The sequence below is a fragment of the Brassica napus genome, chromosome C8, assembly GCF_020379485.1.
Source record: "Brassica napus cultivar Da-Ae chromosome C8, Da-Ae, whole genome shotgun sequence".
NCBI classification, from domain to species: domain Eukaryota; kingdom Viridiplantae; phylum Streptophyta; class Magnoliopsida; order Brassicales; family Brassicaceae; genus Brassica; species Brassica napus.
The window spans coordinates 28,266,053-28,285,495 of NC_063451.1; the positions used below are offsets into that span (position 1 = coordinate 28,266,053).

The window sequence follows — 19,443 nt, forward strand, 5'->3', positions numbered from 1 at the left end:
TCTCTAGAAAGAATGTCCACCTTAAAATTCTTTTTCTACATTACAGCTAAGCCACCACTAAGACCAATTGGCTCCATTGTAGTCATACCATCGTAACCCAACTCCTTCTTCATATTCACCATATACCGACGTCGCTGTTTAGTTTCCATCAAAAACAAAAAATCCAGGAAAAATTTTCTTCTGATTTCCCGGATATATTGAACTGTCTCCGAGCTTCCTGCTCCTCGACAGTTCCAACTCAATACGCTCATTGGGATGGCAGCGGCTTCAAACCGGAAGCCACCGTAGTAGAGTTGGTTTTTGAGGATTTGCTAGCACCTTGTGCAGCACGGTTCTCAGCCTTACGTTTAGCAGAGCCGTCCTGACTTGAGGAATCCGCTTGTGCATTGCTATCTGCAATTGTGTTTCCGGAACGTCTTTGCCATGCAGGAGGGCAACGTCGAGCCTTTCTTCCCGACTTACCAACACCGGAAGATAAGGACTGTCCTCCAGTCCCCACTTTAAATATCGTTGTGTTGTTCATGAGAGGTCTAGAACTGCAACTCAGATCTTGAGAATTATCATCAGAGCGTTCACCGTGAAGGGAGTGGTCTAACGCCGAGATAACCAGTTTATCACCATGAATGCTACGTCTCTGGAGCCTCGATGATTCCTCATCATAATTGAACATGTGGCCCTTCCCCTTGTTTAGATCATGAGTTATCTTCATTTGACGAGCTGAAGACTCATGTTTAGATTATTCAATGGATTGCTTAAACCTCTGAATACGTGCCATACGTTCAGTCTCATCAGCATGAGACACATACTGAACTGCCATTCTTCTATCTTCTTCTGACAGCTCTGGGAACAATACTGGAAAGCCCGGAGGTCCTGTACGGTTATTGTTTTCTCCCTGTAAACGGAGATGGTTTTCCTGAGGCAGAGGGACCAAGGCAGAGCTTCTCTCCTTACCCCACGTATCATGATTTCTTCTTCTGATGTAGGGGCATACAGCTTTCTCATGCGTGAGCCTGAGGCAATGGAAGCATTTTTTTGTGGACTTTTTCATACTCATAATGTATCATGACCGTTTCATCAGAAGGGATAATAAGGTTCTTAGCGTCCAGGGCTGGGCTCTCAGTGTTGAAAGTTATCTTCGCTCTCACATACTCTGTCTTATGAGAGACTTTTGGATCGTAGGCAATCTCCTCCACCTTACCAATCTTGGATGCCAGCTCATACATGGTATCAGTGGTGTAGTAGATGACCGGTATATTGCGTATGTGTATCCAAACTTCGAAACTTGTTAAGAAATCCTTTGGGGGATTCGGATTCCAACGCTCTAACACCATGGTCCAGTGGTTGTATGACCATGGTCTGTCCTTCAGCACTGTCAGTAGATCCTCCTCCCTCTCGAAGATGAACTGGAACCTGTCTCTGGATAGGGTGAGGGGACTCGAAATGATGGTTTTGTGGTGCATTCTGAACTGAGTGGTTTGCAGTGAACCAGGAACAAGCTTCCTCCTCAGCCTTGTTGACAATAGCAGATGGAGAGAGACGGATTTTCTCAAATAACAGACCATTTCTTGCTTTCCAGATATGCCACAGGATCCATGGTATGCTCTGCATGAGCTTTGATGGCGTGTCCTTGTTCTTCGTGCAAGCAACCAAGTGATGCAGGTTTAGAAACACAAAGTTCGCAGACAAACCAAGAGGAGGCATAGGAAGGTTCGCTGTTCTCCAAACGTCTTGAGTTGCTTTGCAAGAGAACAGAGTGTGACATATTGTTTCACGTCCCACACCACATACCTTACATGTAGCATCAACTTGTAATCCACGTGAACATAACTGATCATAGATGGCTAATGCTCCAGCCAGAGCCCTCCACACAAAGTGTCTTATCTTAGGTGTAGTCTGAAGCTTCTATATACTTCTCCACAACATTTTTTCCACAGGAGGTAAGCCGGTGGGGTGTGGAGAGTTTAGGTTGATGATAATCTCTGTAAGTTTGTAACCAGATTGGGATGAATAATTACCATGACTAGTAAACCCCCACGACACAGCATCAGGATGAAACCTTTCCACTCTCATGTGTACAATGGTGTTGGCGTCCTCTTCAACAAACAATCTCCTCACCTTGTATGTATCCCAAAGATTTGTATTTGGGATAAGGAGGTCCGATACACTAAGCGTGAGATCAACTGTAGCATCCATACGGTACATTAGTGGTCTTGGGAGCGGACCCATGATCCAGTTTTCTGTCCATACATGTGTGGTAGTGCCATCTCCTACTCTTTTAATCAAACCCTTCTCTAGCAATTATCGACCGTGGAGAATGCTTCTCCAAGCAAAGGAGGGCAGTGACCCTAGTCCACACTCCATGAAGGATCCATTATTCAAATATTTGCTTTTTAAAACTTTGGCAACAAGCGAATCAGGATTCATACGAATGCGCCATGCCTATTTAGCAAGTAAGAACTGATTGAATCTGCTGATATCATGAAAACCCAAGCCTCCATCCTCTTTACTTTTACAAAGTTTCTGCCAGGCTACCCATGAGATTTTCTTTCGGTTTGAACCACTGCTCCACCAATATTCCACCATCGCACTTGTTAGTCTATCACAGAGATCTTTAGGCAGCTTGAAAACATACATGGCATAAACCGAGAGAGCAAGTGCAATGGATTTCAATAGGATTTCTTTTCCTCCTTGCGAGAGAGCTTTTGCATACCACCCATTCAATCTCCCATGAAGCTTTTCTCGTATAAAGTTCAGCAGCTCAATCTTTGACCCTTGAAAACATTCAGGTAGTCCTAGATAGGTTCCATCTCCTCCCTCTTTGTCTATCTCCAAGGTTCGTTTGATCTCAGCCCGGTCTTGTTCTGGTATCTTTGCATCAAAGATGATAGATGATTTCAGCTTATTTATCACCTGTCCAGAAGCTTCACCATAGCGTTTAAGAAAATCTACAATGACTGCACTCTCCTCTTTAGAAGCCTTACACATCAGGAGGCTATCATCCGCAAATAAAAGATGATGGACTGCTTGTCCTTGTGGTCCAAGCTTAATACCATGTAGATCACCCTTCTTCTCGGCTTTGTTGAGGACATGTACTAAAGCTTCAGCACACAGTATAAAGAGGAATGGAGACATGGGATCACCTTGGCGAATCCCTCTTTCAGGCTTAATGAAACCATGTGTCTGGCCGTTTAACATAACCGTATAAGAGACAGTGCTGACGCAAGACATCACCCAGCTAACCCACTTTCTGTTAAACCCAATCTTCTCTAGTAGCGCTTCCAAGAAGGACCATTTCACCCTATCATAAGCCTTTGACATGTCGGTCTTTAAGGCCATGTATTGCTTCGCAATAGCCTCATTCGTTCTGAGTCCGTAAAGGGAACAAAAGATAAAGCATGAGTGGTCACTACTAGTCACTCATGCATGATTCATTAGCAAAAGGGAACAAAAGATAAAGCATGAGTGGTCACTACTAGTCACTCATGCAAGAAAAGTAAATAATGCTAACAAAAAATAACTAAATAGTTTTTTTTATTAAAAAAAGGTATGTATCCGATTGGAGGGTTGCACACCATTCAACACACATCCACCACTATATCTTGCTCGTCAAAACATATTTCTATTCTTAAAAAGAAAAACAATTCTATTCTTGCTCTACATTAATTACGGTGTGGTGCATGGTGTCTTGTTATACGCTCCCTCGTATGAAGATGAAATAAATAATAAAAGATCCGGAATCAAACCTAATCGAACAAATGCCGACATAAATTTAGTACAACGTCGAATCAAAGATAAAACGAATATCTTCGAATGTTCTTTTTATACGTTGCTTAATTTAGTACAACGTTAAACTTAAACCTACTGTAGAATCGATTCCCATAAAACGAATACAAGTTTTACTCTTTTCTTTAAAAAAAATTTAATACGCTCGATATTTTATGTTGTACAAAACTGAAATACTATTGACTATCTATTCCATTTCATCCTAATCATCAAATCATTTAATCATACTATGTACACTGAATCCCCCCCCCCCCCCCCTCTTTAAAATTACTATGATGAGAATCTAATTTGTCCACACACACTCTATAAGGTAAAGTGATTAGTTTCCATAAATACTCGAATATACCATAGATAAATGGCTAAATGATTTGATGATTACGATAAAAAGAATTATTTTCCATAAATACAATACAATTTCCCTCGATAAAGCCTAAATCATGCACCTAACTCATTATTTAATTTCAATCAGTCAAAATAAAGAAAACTAATTAGTAGTAGTATTTACCAATTACCACGTAGACTTCACGATAGAATGGGATGTTAACGTATTGATGATGCACACGTAGCCGTTGTTTTAAGCTCTAAAATCAACGGCGAGAATTGGCCAATGGCGTTCGTGTCTGAAACAACTGACTGAAACGAGATCTGTGTTCAGACAACTCGCATCGTCACATCCACGCGCCTTCTTATCAAAAACATTTTTAAAAAATCATAGGGGGGTGTAGCGTATATCACGGTGTAACTAACCGTACTGGATTAAGACTTTCGTAGTGTTATAAAAACGACACGGTATCATCATCACTCGTTTAAAGTCTCTCATCTCTCTTCTCATCGAATCACTTCCCATCTTTCTCTCTCTCTGTTCTTGTTGTTGTCTCTCTCTCTCTCTCTCTCTCTCTCTCTCTCTCTCTCTCGCTCTCTCTCGCGAGCTTATCTTCGATGGTGGCGTCAGCTTTTCTCCCGGAGCTCTGGACGGAGATCCTCGTTCCCGTTTGCGCGGTGGTCGGCATCGCTTTCTCCCTCTTTCAATGGTTCATCGTCTCTCGCGTGAGAGTCTCCTCTGACCAAGGCGCATCGTCTTCTTCCTCCGGAGGTTCGAAGAATGGCTACGGAGATTACCTTATCGAGGAAGAGGAAGGTGTTAACGACCAAAGCGTCGTCGCCAAATGCGCCGAGATTCAGACAGCTATCTCCGAAGGTAAAGAGATCTCGTGAAACTTTGGATTCAGATCTCACGATTGTTTGTCTTAGATCTGGCTCTGTTTCATTCTCCTAGGTCCTGTAATGATAAGTACGTTTTGGAACATAACAGAATCTTGTCTTGTAGGAAAAGTGAATAACTTTTCTTTTCTTTTTTTTTGCTTAAAAGTGAATAACTTTGGGATCTGATTGGTGTGTGTTTGGTAACAGGTGCAACTTCGTTCCTATTCACAGAGTACAGATACGTTGGCGTCTTCATGGTAATCTTCGCCGCTATAATCTTCGTTTTCCTCGGCTCCGTCGAAGGATTCAGCACGGAGAACAAGCCGTGCACCTACGACGAGACCAAAACCTGCAAGCCAGCATTAGCCACCGCAGCTTTCAGCACCATTGCTTTCGTCCTCGGAGCTGTCACCTCTGTGCTCTCTGGCTTCCTCGGCATGAAGATCGCCACTTACGCCAACGCTAGAACCACCTTGGAAGCTAGAAAGGGCGTTGGGAAGGCCTTCATTGTTGCGTTCAGGTCCGGTGCTGTGATGGGTTTCCTTCTTGCTGCTAGTGGTCTATTGGTGCTTTACGTTACTATTAATGTGTTTAAGATCTATTACGGTGATGACTGGGAAGGTCTTTTTGAGGCTATTACTGGTTATGGTCTTGGTGGGTCGTCCATGGCTCTCTTTGGACGTGTTGGTGGTGGGATCTATACAAAAGCAGCTGATGTCGGTGCTGATCTTGTCGGTAAAATCGAGAGGAATATTCCAGAAGATGATCCAAGGAACCCAGCTGTAAGTACATCTTTTCACTGTATGACAAGAGTATATATGGGTTTTCGAGGTTTTGGATTCAGGTTTTTTTTGGGTTCTAGAGATATAGTTTTACAAAATTCGGTTCTCAGTTATTCTGCTTTTTTTGGTAATTTTGGATAATATGTAAAAGCTCAGGATAATTGTTTTTTAGGATATTTAGTAATTTAAAAACTAAATATAATTGATATTTTATGTACATAATCTGTATTTTAAAAATTCTTATAGCGGTGCCAGTTATTTTTCTTATTTTGGTTCGGTTTTTTGTTCCGGATAAATGCCCATGTTTAGACAAGACCCTGCTTTTGTTTTTTTTTTCGTCTTAATTTTGTCGGTTATGTTACAGGTCATTGCTGATAATGTGGGTGACAACGTTGGTGACATTGCTGGTATGGGATCTGATCTCTTTGGATCATACGCTGAAGCATCATGTGCTGCACTTGTTGTTGCTTCCATCTCTTCCTTTGGAATCAACCATGATTTCACTGCCATGTGCTACCCGTTGCTCATCAGTTCAATGGGTATCTTGGTTTGTTTGATCACAACTCTCTTCGCCACTGACTTCTTTGAGATTAAGGCTGTTAAGGAGATTGAGCCTGCGTTGAAGAACCAGCTCATCATCTCAACTGTTATCATGACTGTTGGGATTGCTATTGTGTCATACGTTGGCTTGCCTTCTTCCTTCACCATCTTCAACTTTGGAACACAAAAGGTCGTTCAGAACTGGTAAGACCCTTCTAACTGCATCTGTGAATCTATACGGTGCATTAGTCTAATTGTGTGTCACAATTTTGGATTTCAGGCAGCTATTCTTATGTGTTTGTGTTGGTCTTTGGGCTGGACTCATCATTGGTTTTGTCACTGAGTACTACACTAGCAACGCATACAGGTAAGAAACTACTTTCACCATATTTGATTACTCCATTCTCTTTCAAAATGATATATGTTTTAAATTTTTTACACGTAATTTATTTTTTAAGTGTAAAGTTGAAAAGTGGCATCAAACTTGTGGTAAAATTGAAAATTTCCTTTAATAAAACATAGGAGATTTTAGTATTAAATTTATATTTTTGCAATTATCTTTCCCATAATTCTAAACCAATAAAAATTTAGTAAATGTAAGTAATTTTTTTGAAGCTTACAATCAATCATTTTTTTTAAATGCATTGAAGATACAAGAATATATCTTTTGAAACAATTTTCTTTTTTTTCCTAAAACATTCATTTTTTTGAAACTGAGGGGCTAGTGACAAACTCTATGTGTCCTTTTTGTTCTTGCAGCCCTGTGCAAGATGTTGCAGATTCATGCAGAACTGGTGCAGCCACCAATGTTATATTCGGACTAGCTCTTGGTTACAAATCCGTCATCATCCCAATCTTTGCCATTGCTGTCAGTATCTTCGTCAGCTTCAGCTTCGCTGCTATGTACGGTGTTGCCGTCGCTGCTCTAGGGATGCTCAGCACCATCGCCACCGGTTTAGCGATTGATGCTTACGGTCCCATCAGTGACAACGCTGGTGGTATTGCTGAAATGGCTGGAATGAGCCACCGCATCCGCGAAAGAACTGATGCTCTTGATGCAGCTGGAAACACCACTGCCGCTATTGGAAAGGGATTCGCTATTGGCTCTGCTGCGTTGGTCTCCTTGGCTCTGTTCGGTGCCTTTGTGAGCCGTGCGGGAGTCCACACCGTTGATGTTTTGACACCAAAGGTTATCATTGGGCTGCTTGTTGGTGCAATGCTTCCTTACTGGTTCTCGGCTATGACGATGAAGAGCGTGGGAAGTGCGGCGCTTAAGATGGTTGAAGAAGTTCGCAGGCAGTTCAACACTATTCCTGGACTCATGGAAGGTACAGCGAAGCCTGACTACGCCACGTGCGTAAAGATCTCTACTGATGCTTCTATTAAGGAGATGATTCCTCCTGGTTGCCTCGTTATGCTCACACCTCTCATTGTTGGTTTCTTCTTTGGTGTTGAGACTCTCTCTGGTGTCCTCGCCGGCTCCCTTGTCTCCGGTGTTCAGGTATACAGTCTTTATGTGAATAAACTAAATGTACTTAAAACATATGCTCATTAATGTTCATGTATGTAAACAGATTGCTATCTCTGCATCTAACACTGGTGGTGCCTGGGACAATGCCAAGAAGTACATTGAGGTACATAACTGTTTTTTCTTACAGCTCAAGTCAAATCAAGTCATTAAATTATTGAGAGTTGTGTTTCAGGCGGGTGTATCAGAGCACGCAAAGAGTCTTGGACCAAAGGGTTCAGAGCCACACAAGGCAGCTGTGATTGGAGACACTATTGGAGACCCATTGAAAGATACTTCAGGACCTTCGTTGAACATCTTGATCAAGCTCATGGCTGTTGAGTCTCTTGTCTTTGCTCCCTTCTTTGCCACTCATGGTGGTATCCTCTTCAAGTACCTCTAAACTCGAACTCTTGAGTGAAGAAGAAAGATGATGATGAAGATGGATTCAAAAGTCCTTTTACCATTCTTGTTTTGTTTTTGCATAGGTGGTTACAAACTCTCTTTTTTTTGTTGATGAGGCTCATTTAAAGAACCAAACCAAATGATGTTTCTATCTCTTTTTGTGTTGTCTTAGATTTAAGAAAACCACCAAGTACTTGAGTATTGTTTTGTTCTTCTTCGAGACAAATGAGATTTAAGTATCAGTCTTTTGTCGGCATTAGATGATGTATTTATTCTTTCATGACATTGTTACACAAACAACAAATGGTTTAACACAAATATAGTTTCCTAACTAAGTCCCTCTAAGAGCTTCAGCTCCAGCAACAATCTCTAGCAACTCCCCAGTGATCTTAGCCTGTCTCTCCCTATTATAAGCAACCGTAAGACTCTTCTTCAACTCAACCGCATTATCCGTCGCGTTACTCATAGCGCTCATCCTCGACGCCAGCTCACTCGCTAAAGACTCCTGCAACGCCCTCAGAATCTGACTGTTCAAATACAAAGGCATCATCGCATCAAGAATCTGAACAGGATCCTGCTCAAACTGCATCAACGGCGAAATCTCAGGCCTCTCAACCTCAACTTTCCTCCTTTCCACAGAAAGCTTCCCGTCTTTGCTCGTCAGCCTAAACATCTCATCCTCCATAGCGTCAACACACACTCCTTCCACATCACAAGACTCTCCTTTCATTGTCAACGGTAATAAAGTGTGGATCACAGGATCGGATTTCACTAAAGACACGAACTTTGTGTAGACAAGCTCGACCTTATCCACCTCCTCGCTCACAAACAACGAGAACACGTCATCAGCGATCACCTGAGCTTCTTTAGCCGTGGGGTAAACGCCTCCTCCTTCGATACATTTATCGACTTCCACGTCATCTCTCCTGCTAAAGTAAGCGTTCCCTTTCTTCCCTACGCTTACCACAACGCACTCTATCCCTCTCTGCTTCAACTCATCAACTCTAACATTAGCTTTCTTGATCACTGCGTTGTTGAAACCACCGCACAAGCCTTTATCGCCGGTGACGACGACTAAAGCAACTCTCTTTACGGGCCTAACGTTGCTGAGAGGGAAGTCGATGTCTTCCAATTGAGCGCATTGGTTGATCGAGTGGAGGATCCCGACTAGGGTTTCGGTGAAAGGTCTGCAGTTGATCACGGCTTCTTGAGCTCGGCGAACCCTAGCCGCCGCGACTAGCTTCATCGCTTCTGTGATCTTTTGAGTGTTCTTCACGGTGTCGATTCGTTCTCGTAGCTCGCGGATTCCGGCTCGGATTTGGAGTGAGGGTGACGGAGATCTCGAGGGGAATCGATCTGGGCTTCGTCGTGGGTTTGTAGTGAGTGGGAAAGAGATGGACTTTGAGGTGGAAAAGGATTTTGAGTTCGTAGGAGACGGCAAGAGCCATGAGGTCGAGATCGAACCTGTCATTTTTCGTTTGGGAAAGACGAGAGATCTGAGGTTTGATCCTCTTTGAGGTGATAAGTGTAGAGAAAGAGAACTTCAGGGCTCTTTTTGTAATTATAAAGTTTTACGAGGGCTTATTATAAAAACATAGAGCTATCCTTATGACTAACGGTCTCCTCAGTCCTCCTGTAAATAACCCGAATGGCCTTTGAATCCATCAAGAAGGAGCTCTTTGGGAGATTGCATCAGGTTTATATGAAGCAGGTGTTTGGTGGTGTCTTTGTTCCCATGAAAGACTATCATCATCGTCTTAAATTATAAGTCGTAGAGTTTGGTGGATTTTGATACAGAACAAACATTCCCATGAAAAACATTCATTAATACAGAACAAGATAATTGAAAAATAATATTCAGTTATACAACATATAAGCTTTTGACTTATAGATAAAGCTCCCAATCATATCGTTGGAAGATACAAACTTATACTATACAACAAACGGTGGGTAACGTGGGATTTTCTACAGTTTTGACATGATTTAAATACTTTTTGACAACCAGTAAATCACAGAGTTTACCGTTACGGCATGATGAAAGAGACCTCATCAGAGATTCAGGAAGCGGCTAGATATTTCTCCCATGTACCGTATTTTGAGCTGAAAGTTCCACCACCAAACTGCTGTGCGTACTCGCAGATCACCGTCCGAGCGCAAGCGTCCCATGTCTTGGCTATGTCTTTGAGCGACATAGGCTGTGACAGACTTCTTAGCAAAATGTTGAATCTTGCCATAGCTTTGGACGAAAGGTCCTCGTTCTCTTTGCTGTGCAAGCAATCACGCCATGTTAAGTTAAGCTAAGAAGATGATCCAGTTTCTTATAGAGATGTTTCTAGAGACATGAGCTGACTTTGGACTATGGTAAAAGTTTTGCCTGTACCTGGTTTCGACCGGGAGTTTATCCAGGAGAGATGGAGAGCCGTTGGGGTAGCTACAAGGTACCAGCAGACGCAATGGTTGAATAGGAGACTGACAGAAGCACACAACATATTTGAAATTAAGGATAATTGAAATGATTTCTTTTCCACAGAATCTTAACGATATAACCATGCTAATGCTTACCATTTGGGTTGATGAGAGATGAGCCTTCAAGGCTGGGCTGAGAGAAACAGCTATAAACGAAAATTTTACTGTTGTTCCCTCACACCCTTTCCTTGCTGTTGCTCCCTCACTAGGATCAGCAGCATCTTCATCATCACTAATCTCAACAACTGTATCTATCAGCCGCTGGTTTATCTCCTTGATTTCCTCCAAAAGGGCATGATCGGTCTGCAGTCCAAGATTGAGTCCTCATAATATTTAAAGTTGAAACATTGTGCTTCTGAATCTAAGGGAAGTCTTAACTTAAAAAACCATACCTCAGTTCTTGCCTTCTTGCCATCAGAAGTCGCAGTAGATTCCAGATCAGATGTTCCCGAACATGCAAACTGCTTGTAGTTGTCACCAACGCTTCCTTCTAATGAAGAAACGCTTAATGGCATCGCGGTTGTGTGACGCTTCATTTTTTTGGTCGCCATCATTCCCTCTTGCGTCATAAAGTTTCTTGCTTGGAGACGACACTTGGTCATTGCAACCAAGTCCTCGCCAACTGAAGCTCTTGAACCGTTTCCTGGGGCTGAACCAGCTATCCTATCAACCATGCTTACAACAGATCCGATGTCACTTACTGCAGAAGAAAGTGCCTGTGGTGAGATGGACTTCACCTGAAAACAACAGAAAGCATACATCAGTGACCAGAACAATGTTTCTACTACAAAAGAGAGATGGCAGCAATAACGCTATCCTGTTGCAATATATAATCTTCAAAAGTTAGTAATGTTACTTACCACTCTGATAAGGCGTTCCATAGGCAGCTCAGTCCCACTTGGTTTTCCAGATGTAATTATCAAAGGATTTAAATTATTTCCATCAGGAGTAATAAACTCCTGAAGGAGAGGAGAGGCAGAGATCCCTGGAGTGCCAATCGCAAGGGACTGAACTACACCTTGCATGCCAGTTGCTTGTTGGCGTGCAGTATTTCCCATTGACAACGAAGAAGCTCCAGAAGGTTTCTCAGAGTCAACTTGCATAGGGGACGGTGCCAAGGGGGTTGAAGGAGATGGGACAATAAAGGGGGAGTTTGCAGGTTGCAGTGGAGTTCCCGTCTTGTTGACAGATGACATCGCAATTTTCTGGTCGATCTGAGGAGACATATGTTGTTGTATCATCTGAGGAGATTGACCTTGCATAAGTTGAGGTGACGTAACAGGAAGCTGGGATCCAGGTTTTAACTGTTGAAGGGGATAGTTAGCACGCTGACCCTGCAGAGAATGTTGCTGAAACATCCCACGGCCGGCATTCATTCCCTGCCTCGCTGTCGAATCATTCATATCATTTTGCGCTACTTGCTGTCTTGCTTGTAGCTGTTGCTGTTGCTGCTGCTGCTGAATTATCTGCTGCTTTAGCTGCTGCTGCATCTGGCGCTGTTGAAACTGCTGTTTGAACTGCTGCGTCATTTGTTGATCTTGCTGTTGCTTCATGTGTTGTTGCTGAAGCAAACTGGAACTTAACTGGGTTTGATTAACATTAGACTGCAGTGTGCTTAACCCACTTTGAGCAGATGCAGAACTGTTATTTACTTGTTGTTGTTGAGAAGTATTTTGTTGCATGGATCCCATGGCAATCTGCTGGGCATTATTCAGTGCATTTCCTTGGCCTGACTCTAGACTAGAAGCTGGCATGGAACTGGGAATGTTCTGCTGTGGAGCTGAAACTCCAGGACGAGATGATAGAAGACTGTTCTGCATATTTGTCAGACTACTCTGTTGTGCCCTTTGCCCAGAAGAACCCGGCATGCTCATTGATTGCATCTGCGGATTTGCTTGACTATCATGAGACTGATCTTGAACGTTCTGAGATTGCTGTTGCTGCATGGGCTGCATCTGAGATTGCGGAAGCTGCCCTTGCTGTACTGGTTTCCTCGGTCTGTGCATATTTAAGAAAGTTATAATCTGCTTCTCATAAAAAGTCACCTTATCCTTTAATGCAGGCACGATATTGGTCTTTGAAACGGATAGGAATTGTATCATTCGCTCCAACATTGTCTTGAATTGTTTCAATTTCTCAAACTGCTCTGATCTTTGTTGCTGTGGAAGAGAATCCTGCTCGAGAGGAAAAAAACAAGAAAAAAGGAATGTACTCAACAAGAAAAGAAACAATCGTATAGATGCAAGCTACCACCGATGTGGGTTAGGGAAGAAACATAGATATCCGATATTTACTTTCTACCGGATAGTGTGTAAGAATACGAGCCTCAAGAGCATTTTTGTTTAAATGGACAACAAGATTCCAAAGTTGTATGATTTTCGTTTGCAATATCGAACCAATTTTGAAATGAATTCATTAGGTACTAGCTACTATTTCGAAGGACATATAAATGCAAACAATTCTCCAAGTAAAAAATAGAAACTTACTTGCTGCAACTTGGCTGTAACTCTCTGATAGATTTCATTAAGATCTGGCAAGTACGCCTCTTTCATTGTTTTGATCTGCAAAAGACGAGCAATATGGTCATACGATTTACTCATACGGAGATATGTATGTTAGATCGACTGCCTTATTGCATCTATCTCTTAGAGATTTAATAAGCGTGGAAAGAATTGGTGAAGGTATAGCAGCCTAATGCTATCTACCTCAAATACTTCTGGCTGCTGACAGCAAGACTAAGAAGCCGAAACATTACCAACTTAAAAAGAGAAAATTACCTTCTGGAAAGCCTCCTCTTGCCAATCAACTCCGTTTGCATTTTCCGTCTGTGCCGTCGAGTCAAGCGATGCTAAAATAATAAAATTGAGTTTGTTCAACATCAGATCCTGCTGAGAGATTATGCAAAATATGAGAACCTAAAGTATTCACAAGGATGCAAAAACATACATGATGGCATCTCTGGAAGGGCTCTTTGGGATTGATATAGTTGTCTCTGGTGGTCCACGACATTTTGAGGTGGAAGCAGGGAACCTGTGACTTGGCCTGAAGATTGTAGCCTTTGTTGCACATCCTGTTGTAGTAGATTAGGTTGCTGTTGCAAACCTAACTGATGATGCGACTGAAGAGGCATCATCTGCTGTTGGGATGGTTGATTCTGTGACTGTTGGCCCTGAGAAGGAAACAAGCCATGGCCAGCCTGATGTGTTCGTTGCATCCCCGTTGGCTGTGATAACATGTGCACCGACTGCTGGTTAGTCTGCAAGTTCGAATTGCCAACCTGGGAATTGAGCAACTGTTGTTGTGGTTGCTGCAATCCGGTAACATTGCTTTGCTGCAATCCGCTAACATTGCTTTGAGTGGCCAGTGGTTGCTGATGCGTAGCCTGAAGGCTGTTTTGTTGAGACATCAATTGCTGGGCCGGTGGCTGTTGCTTCTGCTGCAGCGGTTGCTGCTGCTGTTGCATGTTCATCATATTATTTTGTTGGTTCAGTAGCCTTTGCTGATGTTGCTGCTGCTGCATATCCCCAACAAGATGCTGTCCCATCATCTGCTTCTGTTGGATGCCTGAGCTGTTTGCAGCTTGTTGCCGTATCATTTGGGATTGCTGCTGTTGTAGAGGAGAAATTGACTGCTGCGGCAATGAAGTTTGCTGCTGATGGATTCCAGAGGCTTGTTGTGATTGCGGATGTTGCCTTAGCAGCGAAGATTGATGCTGACGAAGCATAGCCTGTGTCGTAGTCTGCTGCCCAGGTAATTGGGGACTTGATTGCTGATTTGTGTGGAGACCCTGTAGAGGAGCTGAGCTCACAGAGGAGGCCTGGGTCGCAGATGTTGGAATACCAGACTGTTGAGACGAATGCATTTGATTGGGCTGCATCACATTTTGTTGTTGCTGCTGTTGTTGTATGTGTGATGGCAAAAGCGAACTGGGGTTAGGAACATTCCCTGACCCAAAATTCTGCTTGAGAAGTTGCTGCTGTAGCTGTTGCTGATAAAGATATTGTGCACTCTGTGACTGTGGCTGTTGCTGTGAAGACATAGCATGCGGTCTGCCCAGCATCTGCCTTTGGGATCCAGGAAACATATTCGATGAAAGGCCATGTTGCCCAGATGAATCTTGCAACATTCCGGCTACATTTTGCATATTGGAATTCTGGTTCACAACGCTTGCGACGTTATTATGGGTCATGGAAGAAACCGGCGGCATGGAGGATGGCAAAGCAGAAGAACCCATCATTACAGAGGCTGTATTGTTCTGCATGGTTTGGGGCAGCAACGGCTGAGGTGCTTGAGATTGATTGTTTGGTAACGTTCCCGGAAGAAGGTTCCCTTGATTGGTGGGCACTATTCAATGAAAGGTTAAACAGCATAAAATTAGAGAAACGGCCATCCAAAAACCGGATAAACAGTGTTAAGCAAAACATGCTTGACAATTGTGATTACTTGAATCCATGGATGTGCCATTATTAGCGGTAGGAATAGTTGAGGAAGAGCCAGCTGCATTTTGCGATTTAGTCTCCATAGTCAGCATCTTCATGGATATTTTCCGAAGGTAATCAGTCTGAAAGTCGAAATAAAAGAAAATCAAAAATACATGGATTTAGTCTCCCTAGTCAGCGAGGCGCAAACATCTATATTATACCAAACACTAACGAAGCAACCAAAAAAAAGATTCAGCAGCCTGTTAATTACCTGGTTAACAGCACCGCTGAAAATTTTCTCCTCGAATCTGGCAGCAATCCTCCTGAGCTCGTTAATCCCTTCTGGTCCAGAATATGGAAGGTGCTTCTTTAGTGTTTCCATTCTGCGCAAGTGGCAAAGTAAAATAAGTATGAAAAAAAAATATAATTATTAGTTAAGGAACTATAACACCATATCAACCTTGTATTGTCTGATGAAAGAGACATAACACCAGGTAAAACTAAAACTTACATCTTGTTGACAATCTTCTGGCGTGAATCAGGTGGCAATTGAGCTCTCCAGTCACCTGTTTCCATGGCAGGATCTCCACTTGGAAGGGAAGGCCTCCAATTGTTATTATCCATCAAGTGTCCTACACGTTTACATGCCATGAAGGACAAAAAATAGTAAGCATAGACTTATTATAACCCAATCAAAACAAAGAAGAACCCATCATTCCACACTAAATGGATTAGAATCAGCAGAATCTTGCTCAATCATCATCAACCCTATGCAGATCAAAAACCAACTCTTTTGTTTGCTGCTCGTAGCACAAAGCCACAGACTCAAAGCTCAAAGTAGCATATCACAAAAAGAGAATCCAGGAAAGCGAATAAGCATATTCAATCACACCAACAAAGTTCATCTATGCTCAATCGAGAACCACCATCTAAAAAGGCGAATCGAAAAAAGCGAGATTCGAAAAATTTCACCTCAAATTCAGAGACTATCGAGGCGATTTCGCGTCTGGGGGTAACGGTTGCTCCCGGCGATTACGGCTTGATTGAGAAATGATTTTTTTGGGAGATGGATTTAGGGTTTAGCTTGATTGAGAAATGAATTTGACTGATATAAGATCTGAGGAAGGAAACTTGTTTGTCTTAGCTCTTTTAAAGCATACCAATTAGGAATATTTGCAAAATAAATAAATTGTTTTTATTGGTTGGTGTTTCACCTTTTTCTTGCCGGCAAACTGTGTGTATTATTAAAACGTTTGTGTACGAGAATCTTCCACTAAAGATCAACTATGTATTGTTCAAAAACAAACAAAATCAGCTATGTAATAGATAAATTAATCACTATTAAATTACATGTAATCTTTTGACCAGCATAGGCTCCGATTGGTAACCGCAATTCTAATAGTATAACCGGTGCGAAATTTAAGTGCAGTACGGTACAACTGCGATTCGTGTGGTTTGCGGGACAACTGCGGATTTGGTAAAAAAAAAAATGCAGGTTTGACAAAAGATACGGTTTTTATTAGAAAAATAATGAAATAAATATATTAACACAATTAGAAATTAATTTGTTTTCTTATTGACAATGTCATAATATTTTCATTTTTATAATTTTAAATATTAAAATTAATCTAAAATAAAAATTTGTATATAAAGATATATCAATATAAATTTAACTACTATTTTTTAAAATATAAATACAAATTAAAAGATATTGTAAATAAAGTGTTAAATAACAAATAAAAAATTCTATATAACAAATTTTAAATCCTTATATATATTCATAAAAATATTAAAGTTTTTATATAAAACAAATTATATATCTTGTCGAACAATAATTTTTGCCTATATAAAAACATGACTACAACTTTGTAAAATAAATATTAATTTCTTAATGTTAAATGTACAGTATAAATTGTTTCAGAATATAAACTATTTTCTAAGAATTTTATTTTCATTTTAGGTAATATGATATTATAATTGAATTGTTTTTATTTGAAATTTATAGACTAGGGTTAACATGTTTGAGAGATAAATACATGAAGAACCTATACACAGAAATGCTTATGTAGGTGTCTTTAGTTTGCTTAGAAGGATGTACATAGAATACGTATAGTTCATTTATAGTTACAATATATTTGGTGTCAAATCAAAATAATAATCTATTATCATATAATCATGTTTTCTCTCCTGTGAAGCTGCCACGTCGTCATCCACATCAGAAAATCATGTTCTGTGACGTCGACACGTGTCCGGCTGGCTCAAAACGCTGCGCTTCATTTAATTTAAGAATCTGATGGGTTTTTAACTATGTGCGTAAAACTATATGGTTTTGGCCTACAAATTACATATTCTGTGTGAGGCCCGCCGACCCATTCTTGGAAACCCTATACTTAATGCAGTGAAAAAGTGGCGTTAGTCTTTTTCATGCGGCAACTTTGCAACGACTGAGCTTCTCTTAGATCTCTGATACGGTTCGAGTTTGTGGCTTTTTCATGATAACTCTCCCATTAATTCGATCAGGCGGTGTATTTTCGGATATAAATATGTCAGTATTTTTCATCTCGAAATCATCTCTCTGGCTTCTTTCTTTGCTTCCATCTTTCTTTGGGTGAAGATAACACATGTCGAAAAGAAAGTGGAGACTTGGTGTTAAACGGAGCTTCATTAGAGATTGAAGGTGGAACATCAAATCCATCTGAATCAGCAACATTAGGCTGTGCGGTGGTGGACTCTGCGATGCTTTTTGCTTCCGAAACTGCTCAAGCTGAATCCCATGAAAATTAACACACAATCTCAGTTCTAATAATCATGGAGAATTTCAAGTGATTCAAAGATCGAACAAAAGGGGCATGGATGATATGATGATCTAAATCTACCTTACGGCGTCCAGCTTCAGCGACCTCCTGCCTCCGCCTAACCTGAGCTGATTACAAAAAATTCAAATCCTTTTTTCTTTTTAGTTGGCATTGAAGCCATTAACAGATGTCATTACGAAATCGCCGATTAGAGAGAAAAAACTCGCCGGTGCACCAGGAGGAGACGGATCCTGACACAAAGATAACAGAGGGAGATCTGGAGAAACCCAGTTCCAAAATCGAGAGAATTGTAAAAAAAAATTAAGCCAGGGCTTTCGATTTGGAGGAGAAGAAAAGGAGAGGAAGGATATTATATATAAATTTTAATTTCCTTTTACGCCACATCTCTCTCATAATAACATTTTCTTTGATGCTTCGAACATTTTTTTGCTGGTTGGATGCAACTTTTTTTTATTTAGCACTTTCTACTCATTTTTTACGAAGGTAATTTGACCCACCAAAAGAAGAAAAAAAATTCTATCTAAGTAATAAAATTCATTTTATACAAAACTAAAACTATGCGTTGGCCAACAAAATGCCGTAAAGAGTAAAAACAAAATGTATAAAGAATATATGTATCTTAATCCATTATATTTTGTTGTGTCCTTGCTAGATATTAAACTTAAGATAAAATAAATAAAACAAGGAAAAGTAGATAAATATCTAAGAAAACCATATGTTAAAAAAAAATACTTAGAACATCCATGTGGCCCATCGAACATGACGACAAACCACCAAAAAACAAGTTATCGAAAGAACCCTCCGAGCAAATTTAAATATTTTTTGTCACTATTTTAAAAACAGTAATTTGTAGTATTTATAATACACTTAAGCAATGTAGACTTATCGTTTTATCTACTATTATTAAAGTAGCTACGTCATCACTAAGATGATTTTTAAAATCTTTTTAAAAATATATAGTTTATTTAAACATATATTATGAATTTTATTAAACTAATTATCAAATTCATCATAGTATACGAAAAAAATATTTTTCATTATTGTCTTAAATAAATACTACAAATTACCTAATATAATTAATATATATGATAATAATATTTTAATAAATAAAGATTTGAGAACAATTTTGTATCTTCCATCCTTTTAGTTTAATTTATATTATAAAAAGATATGAACATCCTTTTATCTTATATTTGAATTTTTAAACGACTATAAATTAGTCAAAATATTAAAAAATCCTACATTGAAAATTTTGTGAGCAGTGATTTAACTTTATTTTGTTATAACAAGATTTAAATGATTATAAAATCTTATGATTATAAAGTCTCATTTAATAGATACTCAGAATATATATATATTATTTAAATTAAACTATATACCATATAAAAATACTTAAGTATGTTAATTTAGAAACTACATTAACAAGTATTGAAACTTTAATATTTAATTCCAAATTTGTATTAATTTTTAAAAAAGAAAAATGCTAAAGTCATATCATGCATTATCATATGGCATCCAAA

At 40.2% G+C, this 19,443-nt stretch overlaps 4 protein-coding genes across 4 annotated transcripts; 1 reads left to right on the forward strand and 3 right to left on the reverse strand.

Moving 5' to 3' along the window:
- Positions 1–998: 998 nt before the first annotated feature.
- Positions 999–1,562, reverse strand: LOC106403633 (uncharacterized protein At4g02000-like). The gene has a single exon (XM_013844448.1). It carries the CDS (start codon positions 1,560–1,562, stop codon positions 999–1,001), a length of 564 nt encoding a protein of 187 aa, XP_013699902.1.
- Positions 1,563–4,587: 3,025 nt separating this feature from the next.
- On the forward strand, positions 4,588–8,476 carry LOC106403325 (pyrophosphate-energized vacuolar membrane proton pump 1). The gene is made up of 7 exons (XM_013844168.3): positions 4,588–4,981; positions 5,194–5,768; positions 6,133–6,512; positions 6,589–6,675; positions 7,068–7,809; positions 7,883–7,942; positions 8,012–8,476. The coding sequence occupies exons 1-7, from the start codon at positions 4,723–4,725 to the stop codon at positions 8,216–8,218; spliced, it is 2,310 nt and encodes a 769-aa protein (XP_013699622.1). The 5' UTR covers positions 4,588–4,722; the 3' UTR covers positions 8,219–8,476.
- LOC106403328 (ATP synthase gamma chain 2, chloroplastic-like) lies at positions 8,466–9,907 on the reverse strand. Its single transcript, XM_013844171.3, has one exon. It carries the CDS (start codon positions 9,689–9,691, stop codon positions 8,552–8,554), a length of 1,140 nt encoding a protein of 379 aa, XP_013699625.1. The 5' UTR covers positions 9,692–9,907; the 3' UTR covers positions 8,466–8,551.
- A 118-nt stretch (positions 9,908–10,025) lies between these two features.
- On the reverse strand, positions 10,026–16,361 carry LOC106403323 (mediator of RNA polymerase II transcription subunit 15a-like). The gene is made up of 12 exons (XM_048766411.1): positions 16,080–16,361; positions 15,619–15,739; positions 15,379–15,490; positions 15,130–15,247; positions 13,633–15,030; positions 13,464–13,534; positions 13,173–13,247; positions 11,547–12,860; positions 11,079–11,423; positions 10,783–10,989; positions 10,601–10,689; positions 10,026–10,485 (listed from the first exon to the last, which is right to left on the reverse strand). The coding sequence occupies exons 2-12, from the start codon at positions 15,729–15,731 to the stop codon at positions 10,278–10,280; spliced, it is 4,050 nt and encodes a 1,349-aa protein (XP_048622368.1). The 5' UTR covers positions 15,732–15,739; positions 16,080–16,361; the 3' UTR covers positions 10,026–10,277.
- Between the last annotated feature and the right edge of the window lie 3,082 nt (positions 16,362–19,443).

What these genes read in the sequence shown, in the direction of transcription:
- LOC106403633 (XM_013844448.1), bottom strand. Translation starts at nt 1,562, where the DNA reads ATGGTCTGTTATTTGAGAAAATCCGTCTCTCTCCATCTGCTATTGTCA.
- LOC106403325 (XM_013844168.3), top strand. Translation starts at nt 4,723, where the DNA reads ATGGTGGCGTCAGCTTTTCTCCCGGAGCTCTGGACGGAGATCCTCGTT. An exon ending in CAAAAGGTCGTTCAGAACTG is followed by an intron (nt 6,513 to 6,588) that starts GTAAGACCCTTC and finishes TTTGGATTTCAG; the next exon opens with GCAGCTATTCTTATGTGTTT. An exon ending in CCCTTGTCTCCGGTGTTCAG is followed by an intron (nt 7,810 to 7,882) that starts GTATACAGTCTT and finishes GTATGTAAACAG; the next exon opens with ATTGCTATCTCTGCATCTAA.
- LOC106403328 (XM_013844171.3), bottom strand. Translation starts at nt 9,691, where the DNA reads ATGACAGGTTCGATCTCGACCTCATGGCTCTTGCCGTCTCCTACGAAC.
- LOC106403323 (XM_048766411.1), bottom strand. Translation starts at nt 15,731, where the DNA reads ATGGATAATAACAATTGGAGGCCTTCCCTTCCAAGTGGAGATCCTGCC. An exon ending in CAGAAGATTGTCAACAAGAT is followed by an intron (nt 15,491 to 15,618) that starts GTAAGTTTTAGT and finishes CCACTTGCGCAG; the next exon opens with AATGGAAACACTAAAGAAGC. An exon ending in AAGAGGAGGCTTTCCAGAAG is followed by an intron (nt 13,248 to 13,463) that starts GTAATTTTCTCT and finishes CGTCTTTTGCAG; the next exon opens with ATCAAAACAATGAAAGAGGC.